This window comes from Akanthomyces muscarius, chromosome 3 (assembly GCF_028009165.1).
Source record: "Akanthomyces muscarius strain Ve6 chromosome 3, whole genome shotgun sequence".
Lineage (NCBI taxonomy): Eukaryota > Fungi > Ascomycota > Sordariomycetes > Hypocreales > Cordycipitaceae > Akanthomyces > Akanthomyces muscarius.
The window spans coordinates 4,259,788-4,272,872 of NC_079243.1; the positions used below are offsets into that span (position 1 = coordinate 4,259,788).

Below are 13,085 nucleotides of genomic sequence, written 5' to 3' on the forward strand. Positions count from 1 at the left end.
CAACTTTAGCCACCAGACTCGCAAGTGTTGTACAGTTTAGTTTCGAAGACGGAAGAATGTTCGCATGTTAAAAATCGAGAAGGGAGAAGGCTGTGATCCTGCAGAGATTCCATCGTTACGCTTCTCCCCACTGCTACAGGGATTGTAAGCGCCCTGGTCTGCTAGGCTTCAACTAATGTAGGCTACCGACACTACGTGGGCGGACGAATTTGTAGCCACCGGTCGGAGCATCCAGCTCGTTTCAACTCTTTGCCTCATCCGAACTCAGTTAACATACTCGACATGGCAGTGCAGGCCAGTTGCGCACTGCATAAAGCTGTGTGTGAAAAGGCGCGCAAAGCAAAAGCAGCCGGCTGCGTTGAGAAATGCTGGGACTGGGCAAAACAGACCTAAAAAGTCGACGATGGCGAGTTAACCAAATTGTAGCCTAACAGGAATTTAGAGCTCTTCCGCCTTTTTTTTTCCAAGTCGAGACACATGTTCAACAAGCTTAGATTTCTCCTTATTCTTCTAATTCTTCTGGCTCTGAAAGAAAAAAAACCCAATTCCTGTCCTCCTTCTCCTTTTTCTGCACTGGACAACTAGCTATTAAAGGGAGGCGTGTTTGGGAATAAGGTTTCTTGGTTCTGGTAAAAGTGAGCCACACTGATGGTTTTTTCGCCCGTCTCGTTAACTATAGCTCCACAACCAGCTTTGCAGCACTAACACCAGCTACATACCGCTCCAGCGCTTCGTTTATTTTGTCCAACCCTTTTCCAACGACAATTGGAGACGGCAGACACTTTAGTTTACCCTGCTGCAAAGCCACGGTGACATAGTCCTGCCAAACCGGCGTGGCCACGTCGCTGACAGCAAAAATCATGCCCGCCTTGACGCTACCCGGGACGTCAGTGGGAGGTGGATGAACACAAGCCAAATGGCCGCCACCGAAGGCGCCGAGCACCTTTAGTCCATTTTCATACGTCTCTGAAGAGGAGATGGCGTCGAAAATACCTATAAGTTCCTCTTCAGAGGTACGAATTTCGTCAATAATTGCGTCCACGAATGAGGAGTTGTGGTAATCAAATACGGCAGCAGCTCCCGCAGTCTTGGCTACAGAGAAGTTGCGCGCACTACAGGTGGCAATGACTCGGATTCCAGCAGCTCTTGCGAGCTGTGTTGTCATTGATCCAACAGATGACGATCCTCCATACACGACGAGGGTCTTGCCCAGAGGCTTGGGGTCGAGGGACGGGTACGGCAGACCCAGAGCCGGCGTAGTCACGCCAGGCATCGCGGGACCAGGCACCTTGACAGACAAGGCGCAGGTAGCAGCTTCCAGCGCAAAGGGAACGACCACACCAGTGGTGAATGGGATCTCATCGGGGAGGATGGCGGCTTTGTTGGCCTGCACAACAGTGTACAAGGCATAGGCGCCGTCCTCGGGGCGTCCGCTGACCAAATTTACAGTGTGACTATAGGTCATCAGCAAAGCTTTTATTTCCTCCTCTCGTACAACCATGAAAATTCTTACCCAATGACCCGGTCACCCTTTTTAAAGCGCCAGCCCGCCTCAGCGCCAACTTCGTGAACCTCACCAGCAACGTCGCAGCCAAAGACGGCAGGCCACTGCTGCACAAAAATGCCGCTTTTCTGCATATGAGTATCGAGTGGATTGATAGCGATTGCAAAGTTGCGAACAACAATTTCGCCAGGTCCAGCAGCGGGCATTGGTGCCTCACGGACGTCCAGGGGGGCGTTAGCCTTGGTGAGCCATGCAGCTTGGTTGGAAGGCATCTTGGTAAGAATAAAAGGTTGGAGAATGACTGGTGAAAGAGTAGAGGGGTTCCTTGTTGATAATCGAAGTATTGAATAATTGTGAGTTGGATTGACTTATAAACAATTCTTTCATCGTGGTGGACGTAAATCGTCTTTTGTACTCTGAAAGCTACGTTTAGGCAGCAGTGGCTCTGGCGGTATTACCTACCGAAGTGCATTAATTCATCAGCATCGCCTATTGCATTTCAAAGCCTCCTTTAGAATCGCAGGAGGTGCAGGTGAACGTGAGATGAATTTTTCCCAGGTTACGAAGCCGTCTTACACAGTTCGCCGGAATCATATATGGCATTCTGAAATCGCATATCGGGTTCCAGTGGCGCCATGCCCAATCAATACTAGTCCAGGTAGTAGACAAGGATCACCAAGAATTGTGCCTCGTTGTGACGACCCAGGTCACAGCCTCGCTCGTCCTAGTCTTCCTCTCTTTGGCTTACCTGCCTGCTTGCCTGCCTGCTGGCCTACTTGCCCGCTCGACTTCGTTTCTTCGACTTCCTGGCCCTCGCCACACCTTGCGCAATGCATCAGCACGTCAACCGTCACTATGGAATTCTCCTTTGGAAGGAATGGTCGTCTACGGTACGATGAAACCTTTGCGGTTCTCATCTGCCTCGATTGTAGCTATGCTGTGCAAAAGAGCGCCATCGAGAGCCACCTCCTCAGACATAAGATTTACCGTGGGGAAAGAAGGACGCTCCTCGCACAAATCGCAAAACTACACCTCGCAGAACCGGAGGATGTGGTACCGTCCCCGGTCATCGCAGCCCCCGTAGATGGGCTGGCCACTATTCCAGGCCATCGCTGCGTAGCCGACGGATGCAATGCACTCTGCGCCAGCTCCAAGCGCATGCGCCGGCACTGGAGCGAAGTACACGACACGGTCGACCAGCCGCTCACCGCCATGGCCAGCGAGGTCCATCTACAAACTTTTTTTCGCGGCACAAAACTAAAGTACTTCCAAGTCTTGGTGGACGGTGCGACAAGTCTCGCTCCAGTCCGAAGTGGCTCGGCAGACAGTCCCCCATCGGACACCGTTGAGCCTGGTGGTGCAGTCTTCGAAGCCATCCCTTCGCAACGACTGGCCGCTGCGGCGCCATTGCAGATTGAGATGGAAACGCTCCAATATTTTCATCATTTTGCGAGTGTCACAAGTTTGACTCTGCCCACCAGTATCGACCGAAATGCTGCATATTGGCAGGCCGACGTGGTCTCTCGAGCTTTGCAGCTGCGCTGGATGATGTGCGGGATCCTGGCCCTGGCGGCTACGCACAAGTATGCGCAAGCACAAGATCGAGATGTGCAACAGATGCATAGCGATCGGGCCACGCAATTCCAAGCCGAATTCCTGGGCACCTGGCCAACGCAGCTCGGCGTCGTCGAGGGCCCAACAATAGAGCTTGGCGCGCAACTCAGATGCATCCAGCGACTCTGTCAAATAACATTCCCGGCTCACATGGGCAACTTCGAAGATCTCGGGAGACTAAAGTGGCCGATTCTTACCAAGACCATTCGAGGCTGCCAGGATCCGTCCATTGCAGTTCTCACTGCACCGTACGCCTCACCGTACCCGACATCACCCAGAGCCAAGACTGTCGAATCGAAGGTCCTGGCGGCTACTGTGCCGAATAAGGCGCCGCCTTCTCTGCTGAAAAGCCTTCGCGAGTTGCCGTTTCGCATGGCAGTGGCACTAAGCAAGCCCGATAGCCAAGAAGACCTCGTATCTGTCGTCTCTGCCATTGAGATACTCATGGACTGTTTCATCATCAGCTATGCAGCAGACGACGATGGTGGCGCGGCCGCATGGCTGGGCATGGAATGTTGGTTGCGGGAAGTGCCGGACCATTTCAACGATATGCTCTCGCATCAAGTACCTGCAGCGCTCATTGTCCTGGCACATTGGTGTCTGCTGGTAAAACGGACCGAGTCGTATTACTGGTTCATGCGGGGGCTGGAGGACAAGGTTGTGCGTGGTATTTTGAACCAAGTCCCCAACGACGCGTCTATACGTGAATTAGTGGAGGCTTGCCGGGGTTCGCTGTTAGAATAGCTGCAACTATTCCTAGAGAAATTTGATTGAAGTTTCCGTACAGTTGGTTCTGGAAGACGCCGTGCGGTGTACCATGTCAGCGACTCTGAGCTCTGCAAAGTCTTTGTCAATTGGACCATGGGGTATAGATGCGTGATTATAACTTTAGGCGCAGAAGGAAAATACGCAGGGCTTGAATTGGGGCTTCCCCCTTGTGGTTTCTGTCCAATCATCATACTACATTTAAAACGTGAGCCTTGTTGTCCTGGGTTCGCCATTACGAGCCTGCAGTAGCATGCAGCCTATGTAGGGCACGAAGCACCAGGCTCTAGCTGAAGAAGGCGCGGAGAGCGCGAGCGAGTCCGTACACAACCGTCGAAAAGCCTTTGACGCCACAACCGTGACAGACAAGGATGATTACGAGTCTGGCCTGGTCTTCATCACAAATCACAAAGGCCCCGTAGCGTCCCCGCAATGCCGCCTCTTCGCATTCCCGAATCATTCTAGGTCGGTTCATGTATATATTTTGAGCTAGAAGGATAGACTCGCATTCCCAAAACGCTCTAGAGCGACGCGTGGACAATTTCTGAGCTTGGATAGCCCACCTAGAATTGTTGAGAAATGCTTCAGCTCGATTCGACTGATCTTAGACATTGGGTAGGCTTTACGCAAAATATGCCGGCGCAACGGGGAGACTGACGGTCCAAGGGTTCGTTGCAGGGTGGGTCGGACACCGCAAGGTAACGCAGACCGCGGCGAAAAGTGCACGGATTTAAGGTAGCGATGAGAATATGACGGGAAGCGGTAAGCTAGGGAAACTTATGTTCAAAATGATGAAGCATATCCATAGGTTCCCTACGGTGCGTTCGAAATAAACCCTCTCCGCGAGGCATTTGCTCAGATACGGTACATTTTGAGCTGCGACGATCCTTTGGCTTTTTAACATACAATTGAGAGCATCTGTAACGAGACTTGAATTCTTGCGCCGGGTGAAAGCTTGTTGCTGCGCTCCGTGGAATACAAATAGCCGACTCGTGCTTACATCCAGCCTCGTCTGAGCACGGAATCACCCGACGGAGTCAGATGATGCTGTACAAGTCTTTTAGACTCAACGTATAAGTAATTATGCCAAATTCTGCTCACAGAACTAGGGCGGCGCGGATGTGCTATATTTGGCATCGGACGTTTCAGACTGAACGGGTCCCAAGCCTCGCTGTCTTCGTATGGCCACTCTCACGTATGGTATTGTATCCTCCAAAGAACAGCCTCGCGCAATTGGCCAGCCTCGAAAAAGTTTCCGGTAGCTCGTCGCTTTAATCAATGCCCTTCGCTCGAGCGCCTCGCTAGAGATCTAGCATGGTCCTCTTTGCCAAGGGTCGCATCGTCCGTTGCGCAACAATATGACTGCGTGCGCACTGATGCGCTCGTTCCTAGATTTCTTAAGCTAGACGATAAACTTCCAAGTTGCGCCTTACGCTTTGGCTCCGCTCTACAGTTGGCAAATTTGCGACCCTTGAAAAGAGCAAACCGTTCATCGCGGGCCGGCCAATTCATTCTTGGGAATGATTAGACAGCAGGTAGATTTTACTAGAAAACAAAATCTTCAGCTTGTAAAATCGCAGAAATGCCATCCACGAAAGGCAACGCGCGTCCTTACACGTCCACGACCCACTGTGGCCGCGGGCGATTGGAGTTGTCGACTGGCTGGGGCGGGCGTGACATTAACATGTGGAAACTGCAGCGTTGTAGTGCGCGCCAGGTGGAAAGCATTGACGGCTAGGCTGATAGAGTTGGTACATAGTTTGAACCGAAACGGCTGTGGCTTTGATTCATCGCAGCGGTCAGGGCGGCCAGCTTGTAGGGGGACCTAAACTTTAAAACGGAGGTGTTGAATACGAGTGCTGAGGCAGGGATTTACAAGTGGCCGCGAGGGAATGGGGAATTGGGGGCAATTTTGATGGAGGTTTCTCCCGTATTGTAATTTGCAACATTTAGTATTGTACTGTATGAGACGAATTTATCATTCGCGTAGTCCCCAGCTCTGTGCCATGAATGCCCACCTAGTTCCACACAGCACAATGTCGCGACAAACTTCCAACTTTTGATAACAGCTTTTGTGTTATAAATTCCCGTCATCCATCTTACTTAACTTCCTCTCGCCAAGTTTTATTCTTTACCTTGTTCTTACACATGCCTGTACTCGGCAGCTTCCGGCGCTTGTCGCCTAGCCGCGAGTTCGGCAAGTTCGGCCGACAGAGACGAGTGATACGTTGCGTGAAGCTGCTACTAACCAGTTTCTTCCTTCTATGTCTGTTTTTCTTCTACTTCGACAGCACGAATCAGACAGGGGATTTATATGAGGACTCCTCATATACGCGGGCCGCAAAAGCCGCCATCTATACCACCGCAGGGGAGAATGCAAGCGGCGAAACCATCCCACTGAGCTTGCTGCCTCCGTCACAGGTCCAACAGACAGCAGGACAGTCACGGAATATCGAATTCGAACAGGCTCTCCGCCGCGTGGAGGATCTACTCCCGGGCGAGATGGAGACTCGCTGGATGCTACACGCCATTGAAGGCACCGGTCCAGAGAAGCTGCGGGAGATTGGGCTCCGCGCTCGTGAATACAAAAAGTTCTTTCAAGCTTGGGAGAAGCTGCACTTGGTGGAAGGCGGACCTGAGGCGACATTCATCAGGTCCGACATGGTGCCATACATGCGCCGCTACTTTTCGAAAACCGCTGGCAAGCTGGCCGACGCTGGTGTTGAGCAATCAATCAACGCATACGGGAAGTACAAGGCTTTCATGTGCAAATTTGAGCAATTGATGGCTGGCTGGACGGCACCATACTTTGCCGATCATATGACGTTGCACTTGAACCTGAAGTACGGAGGGCGAGGCATCGTTGTCACGGCCGGCAATGCCCAGGTACCACACTTGAAGACGCTTGTTCATAGTTTACGAGATGTAGGATGCACCCTGCCCATCGAAGTCATGTACCTAGACGACCAAGATCTCGACGTCGACGTGCAAGCGGAACTTGCAGCCCTCGACGGCGTCACAACCCGGGAGATCGCACCAATGGTGGATGACAAGGGCTGGAAATTGGCTGGCTGGGCCGTGAAGGCCTATGCAATCATGTATTCCAGTTTTCGAGAGGCCATCTTCATCGATGCAGACAGCCTTTTCTTCAAGGATCCGGCGACTCTGTTCGAGGATGAGGACTATCAGAGAACGGGTGCGCTGTTCTTCAAAGACCGGGTACTGTGGCGCGAGTGGAAGCAAGACTGGCTCAAGAAAGTTCTGCCTAAGCCGATATCGTCAAATGTTCTTGCGAGCCGGTATTGGAAGGGAGAGAGCGGCCATATGCAAGAGTCTGGGGTCGTGGTGGTAGACAAGTGGCGCCATTTCATTGCCATGCTCATTGTTTGTCGTATGAATGGCCCTGAGAGAAACGGGAACAAGGATCAGGGCACCGTTGGCGTCTATGATATGGTTTATGGTGAGTTGGCCCTTTTGAGAGCCAAGGACCTCAAGCTAAATGACATCTTAGGTGATAAGGAGACATTCTGGCTAGGCTGGGAACTCGTGGGCGATACGGATTACGCCTTTCACCGCGGTCGTGTCGCTGTTATGGGCGTGGCGGAAGAGGCCGAAGCCGAGAAGCCTCCCACTGAAGAGCTCAAGAGGTCAGGAGCGGCGACCGAGCCCGACATGGAACCGTCAGTCGCGTACACAGTGTGCGCGCCACAATTACTACATCTTGGCGCAGACGGAAGCCCGCTCTGGTTCAACGGCGGTCTTTTGCAAAACAAGTTTGTCGACAAGAAGGAATGGGAGTTTGGAAATTTTCGAGAATTCGTCACTGAGCCCGAGAAGGCGTCGACGACGACTTGGAAATTGCTGGGCGCCAACAAGGCGTGCCTGACGGGCGAAGCCGGCTTCAAGCACGCACTGAGCACGTCTGAGAGCGAGGCGGTTCAGATGATGATGGATCACGCCAAGAAGTTTCTGTGAGGCAGCATGCGATGTTGGATAAAGACGGCGGGAAAGGGACCATGATGGCGGTAAAAGATAATGGTGCGAAGCCACACAAGCCACGCAATGACGCATCAACGGCATGTGACTGGCACAGGCACCAGGGGCAAAAGCTCGCAACGATGGGTAGAATTGCAATTGCCCCAGCAACTCACAATAAGTCTTCTACGTATATATTTAACGAGCCAGATATAAATGGCCACGATTCTATTATTATTATTCAAGATATTTTCCATCCCAACTTGCCGCCCTACCAAGCTTTGGCTTGCAGCTCGTGTAGGCTGGCTGCGCTAGTGAGGGGCCACTAATTCAGAATTCAGGGAGCTCCCTTTTATTGCGGGGAGCTGGTTACAGGGCCTCGTGTCTCCCAATTACACCGTGTCCACGACGACAAACGCTCGTTCTTACTTGTCAATGACGGCGCCTGGAACTCACAATTAACCTGCTGGACAGTCGATTTTAACGAGGATCGATCCCACAACGACGAATATATCGGTTTCTCGCTAGCAATCGAGATGGGGCGACTCGCGCAATGGGTTTCGGTGGCGCTGGCCATTGGAACCGCCGCCGCGGATGGCGAGTCGATTCTGACAGCAGAGATTGGACGCCAGAACAATCAGAGCCTCTTTTGGGGACCCTACAAGCCGAATGTGTACTTTGGCGTGCGACCTAGAACACCAGAGGGTCTGTGGACAGGCTTGATGTGGTCCAAGGTCGATGACTACGGCGAGGTGCAACAGGGTATGCCCTAGCTGGCACAAGATGCGCCCCAGATGAGGCGATAGACTAATAAACCGCACTCAGGCTTCCGATACACCTGCGAGCAAGGCGAGCATGCCCACGGCTACGGCTGGGACGAATTCGACGCCCGACACGGCGGTATCCAAACAATTCACGACAAAGGTAACTCGATCGACATCACGACGTCGTTTGTCAAGGTTACCGGCGGCGAACACGGCGGCAGCTGGGCTGCGCGCATCAAGGGTGTACCTCGCGATGGCGCGCCCAAGGACATCAACACTATGCTGTACTATTACATTGCCCAAGACGGCGATGGCGAGCTCGCTGTCGAGACAGCACCTACCGAGTTTGGATACCCCGGCGATGTTGCCCTCAAGGGCAACTCCAAGTCGCTGGGCGACTACACCCTGGTTGTTACCGAGGGCAAGGGCAAGCATCCCACTACGGATCATGATCTCGCCAAGAGACGCAAGACGGACACGACTCTGGTACACAGTCTGCAGCTCCCCGAGAGCGAGCTCTGGCAGACCAAGGCGGCCGTGTTCAAGTTGCTCCAGGCTGCTGCGATGGAGATTCAACACGATTACGAGGAGGACAACGCGCCTTTCCCGTGGCAGGTCTACCGCATTGCCAACAACCCCGGCGCTGGCAATGCGCACGTTGTGCAAAAGAACTTCCAGGGCGAGTTTGAATTCGATGTCATCTTCTCGTCTGCGTCGGGAGGCAAGCAATTGACTTCGTCGGACGTTACGCGAGAAATCAAGCAGACCTCGGAGCTTTTTGGCCAGCGGTTTTCCAAGATCTTCGATTTCAAGGCTCCCTTTGAGGGCAGCAAGTACTTGAAGTTTGGTAAGAGCATGTTCGCCAACCTTCTTGGTGGTGTCGGATATTTCCACGGAGAGCAGATTATCGATCGCTCGTATGCGGAAGAATACGAAGAGGACGACGAACGCTTCTGGGAGGGTGCTGCTGAGGCCAGAGCCCGCCAGAAGGCTGCTCTCGAGGGCCCTTATGAGCTCTTCACCAGCGTTCCTTCGCGCCCGTTCTTCCCTCGCGGATTCCTCTGGGACGAAGGCTTTCATCTGATGCCCATTTCGGACTGGGACATGGATCTGGCCTTGGATGTAGTCAAGAGCTGGTACAACACCATGGACGACGATGGCTGGATTCCTCGCGAGCAGATTTTGGGTCACGAAGCCCGCAGCAAAGTGCCTGCGGAGTTTCAGATCCAGTACCCTCACTACGCCAACCCGCCCACTCTGTTCCTCGTCATTGAGGACTTTATGGAGCAGCTTCGCAAAGCCAACGGTTCTGGCAAGGCTACGAAAGAGACTCTCGGCCAGGAAGACGATCTCCACGACGCACACCTCAAGAATACCGAGCTCGGCGAGTCTTATTTGCGCAACATTTACCCTCTGCTGCAGCGTCAGTATCAGTGGTTCCGCCGCACCCAGCGTGGTGACATCAAGACCTATGATCGCGAGGCGTTTTCCTCCCGCGAGGCGTACCGCTGGCGCGGCCGCACCGAAACGCACTGCTTAACGAGTGGTCTCGATGACTACCCTCGACCTAGCCCCCCCTCGCCTGGTGAGTTGCATGTCGACTTGCTGGCCTGGGTCGGCCTAATGACCAAATCGCTCGTCAACATTGCTGATGCCCTTGGCATTGCCGAGGATGTCGCCGACATGGAGAAGAACCTCGAGGCTATCGAGCACAATTTGAATGATTTGCACTGGTCCGAAAAGGAAGGTTGCTTCTGTGACGCTTCCCTTGATGACTTTGAGGAGCATACTCTTGTCTGCCACAAGGGCTACATTTCCATCATGCCCTTCCTCGTTGGTCTGATGAAGCCCAAGGACCCCAAGCTAGGCAGGATTCTGGATCTGCTTGGCGATGAGGAGCATCTCTTCAGCCCTTACGGCATTCGCAGTCTGAGCAAGCAGTCCGAGTTTTACGGAACAGAGGAGAACTACTGGCGCAGCCCTATATGGATGCCCATGAACTACCTCGCTGTCAAGCAACTTCATGTAAGTAAAATTCTGTAGCGGCTCACAACGGAAATTTGAAACTGACCTGCCCATAGTACTTTGCCACGCAGAGCGGCCCGCACAGCCAAAAGGCGCGAGACCTGTACATTCGCCTACGCAAGAACCTGGTCAATACCGTGTACAACAGCTGGAAGGAAACGGGTTTTGCATGGGAGCAGTATAACCCGGAGACGGGTGCCGGACAGCGCACGCAGCACTTTACCGGCTGGACGAGTCTGGTGGTCAAGATAATGGCCATGGAGGACCTAGAGGGCAAGAAGTCTCGGGATGAGCTGTAAAAAGTCAACATGCGGAGTGCAATTAAAGAAGGAATAGTTGCATGGAGATGGTGTAAGATGTATTATATGAGTACATGGAATTGATTGTGGAAACTATTGTCAATGTGAATTAACAGTTTTTTTCGTGTGTCGATGCGCACCGGTCGACCCAGACGGTAACTACAGGCGGCGACACCAATTCGAAAGGTTCAAATACAGATTAGTCTCGTCTGCTGCCCAATCCACACTACGACAGCTGCTTTACAGTTGTTCACATCTTCCGTAGTATAGTGGTCAGTATGCAAGCTTGTCACGCTTGAGACCCGGGTTCAATTCCCGGCGGGAGAGACCGCCAGCATCCTCAGGATGTTCTTTTTTTGCCATTGCCCTTTATTTTTGCCACTGCAATTGTTTACCAACTTGCAAGTGTACAGGGTTAGTGTTTTATATATATTTTAGTTTTGGAAGTGCGCTGCTGCCTAACGACGTGGCTGAGAACCACCAACCAGGTGCCGTGGTCTTTTAGCCACTTATACCTGTACCGCGAGCTACTTGTAGATATTCCTTTCATTCATATTGTACGAATCTCCTTACATCTTACTTCCAAGATGACCAATAAAATCAATACATCGCGGTTCTACTTTGAGTACAAGGGGCATAAAATAACCGACATTACCACATTTTTCAACATTGCCACCGCGCAGCGCCCCGAAACCCCCGTCGTGTACTTGGCCGGCGACTCCTCTTTCGACAACAAGTACTGGCTGCCGTCCACGTCGCCCGGCTCGCAAGATGCCGTGCCCACAGCCTCTTTGCCTGAAATCTACAACCTGGTGCTGCAAAAGCCGTATCCAAAAGCGGACGTGGCATTCTGGCTCAATCATGTTCTCGGCGCACGGGTGACGACACTGAACCTCGCTGTGGAGGCGTCGCTGCTGCGTGAACGACATGGCTCTGGGTTGCTAGCGCATGACGAATTTATTCGCGATCGCATCGCCCCACGCGATATTCTCATCGTTTCCGTAGGCGGCAATGACATTGCGATGAAGCCGACGGCGTGGACGGTTCTGCACATGCTGTGGCTGGCATGGCTCACGCCGCTCTCGTCGCTCCGGAGCGGTCGCGCATGGGCGCTCCGGTATTTCATCGGGCTTTTCAAGACTCAAACGGAGAATTACATTGCCAAGATTGTCGCAAATCACAAGCCTCGTGCCGTCATTGTGTGCATGATATACCACCCACTCGAGTCGCAGGCTGGACTGGCGCCGAGCTGGGCCGACAAGGCGCTGAGGGCGTTGGGGTACAACAAGCAGCCTGAGAGGTTACAGGCGGGCATTAAGCAAATGTACGAGCAGGCGACTAGGAACATCGAAATTGATGGGGTACCGGTCAAGGCATGTCCGTTATTTGAGGCCATGAACGGGAAGAATGCAGGCGATTACGTGGAGAGGGTTGAGCCTAGTGTAGAGGGAGGCAGAAAGATGGCAGAGCTGCTTGGATCTTTGATAAACGATGTTCTTGAAAATTCCTAACAGAATATATCGACGTATAAGTAGAGGGACCATACTGTTTTGCATATGCATGTAGCAATTATGCCAAGCTATCCTCAGGCAACCTTGGCAAAGGTGACGTTATAATTGCCCATGTCAATAACCAGCGCAGACACTTTGCTGTCAGTCTTGAAGGTGGCTTTTCGGGCTATTGCCCCTGGGATCGAGTGCTCAAATGTATCCATGTACGCAACCCAGCCATCGCCAGAGACGTGCTGGAGGCGGACATTGTACCGCTGCGCCATCTCCGGGCGCTCTGCCACCAGAACAAGGCTTCTCTCATTCTCACCTGCTGACTTGAACGTCATTCGGCCGTATCCCGCACCGTAGTATTCCCCCGCGAGGTCCTGCAGGCTGGCTGAAGGTGGTAGCGGCATGTCACTCCGGTTGGGGTACAGTTCGTCCAGCCAAGCCCGTACAAGTTCAGGTCCTGGTCGGCCTGCGGGTCGGTGGAGGCGAGGAAGTGCGGCGTGCGAATGTCGGCGTGTGCAGCCGCTGTGAGCGGCGGCGTCTGACGGAGCAGGCTGCGCACCCACTTCGCGTAGTCGACCACGCTGGTGATGATGCCGGCGGCGCCCGAGACCTGGATGGTGTTGTGGAGGATGGCGAG

General features: G+C 53.0%; 5 protein-coding genes across 5 annotated transcripts; 4 read left to right on the plus strand and 1 right to left on the minus strand.

The window, feature by feature from the left end:
- Positions 1–673: 673 nt before the first annotated feature.
- Positions 674–1,776, minus strand: LMH87_002792 (uncharacterized protein; the record flags this gene model as incomplete). The annotated part of the gene is made up of 2 exons (XM_056194306.1): positions 674–1,454; positions 1,514–1,776. The coding sequence occupies 2 exons, from the start codon at positions 1,774–1,776 to the stop codon at positions 674–676; spliced, it is 1,044 nt and encodes a 347-aa protein (XP_056051257.1).
- Positions 1,777–2,359: 583 nt separating this feature from the next.
- Positions 2,360–3,862, plus strand: LMH87_002793 (uncharacterized protein; the record flags this gene model as incomplete). The annotated part of the gene is made up of 1 exon (XM_056194308.1): positions 2,360–3,862. The coding sequence occupies one exon, from the start codon at positions 2,360–2,362 to the stop codon at positions 3,860–3,862; it is 1,503 nt and encodes a 500-aa protein (XP_056051258.1).
- Positions 3,863–6,385: 2,523 nt separating this feature from the next.
- LMH87_002794 (uncharacterized protein) lies at positions 6,386–7,858 on the plus strand (the record flags this gene model as incomplete). Its single annotated transcript, XM_056194309.1, has 2 exons — positions 6,386–7,343; positions 7,395–7,858. 2 exons carry the CDS (start codon positions 6,386–6,388, stop codon positions 7,856–7,858), a joined length of 1,422 nt encoding a protein of 473 aa, XP_056051259.1.
- Positions 7,859–8,394: 536 nt separating this feature from the next.
- On the plus strand, positions 8,395–10,946 carry LMH87_002795 (uncharacterized protein; the record flags this gene model as incomplete). The annotated part of the gene is made up of 3 exons (XM_056194310.1): positions 8,395–8,620; positions 8,684–10,647; positions 10,704–10,946. 3 exons carry the CDS (start codon positions 8,395–8,397, stop codon positions 10,944–10,946), a joined length of 2,433 nt encoding a protein of 810 aa, XP_056051260.1.
- A 587-nt stretch (positions 10,947–11,533) lies between these two features.
- LMH87_002796 (uncharacterized protein) lies at positions 11,534–12,457 on the plus strand (the record flags this gene model as incomplete). The annotated part of the gene is made up of 1 exon (XM_056194311.1): positions 11,534–12,457. The coding sequence occupies one exon, from the start codon at positions 11,534–11,536 to the stop codon at positions 12,455–12,457; it is 924 nt and encodes a 307-aa protein (XP_056051261.1).
- Between the last annotated feature and the right edge of the window lie 628 nt (positions 12,458–13,085).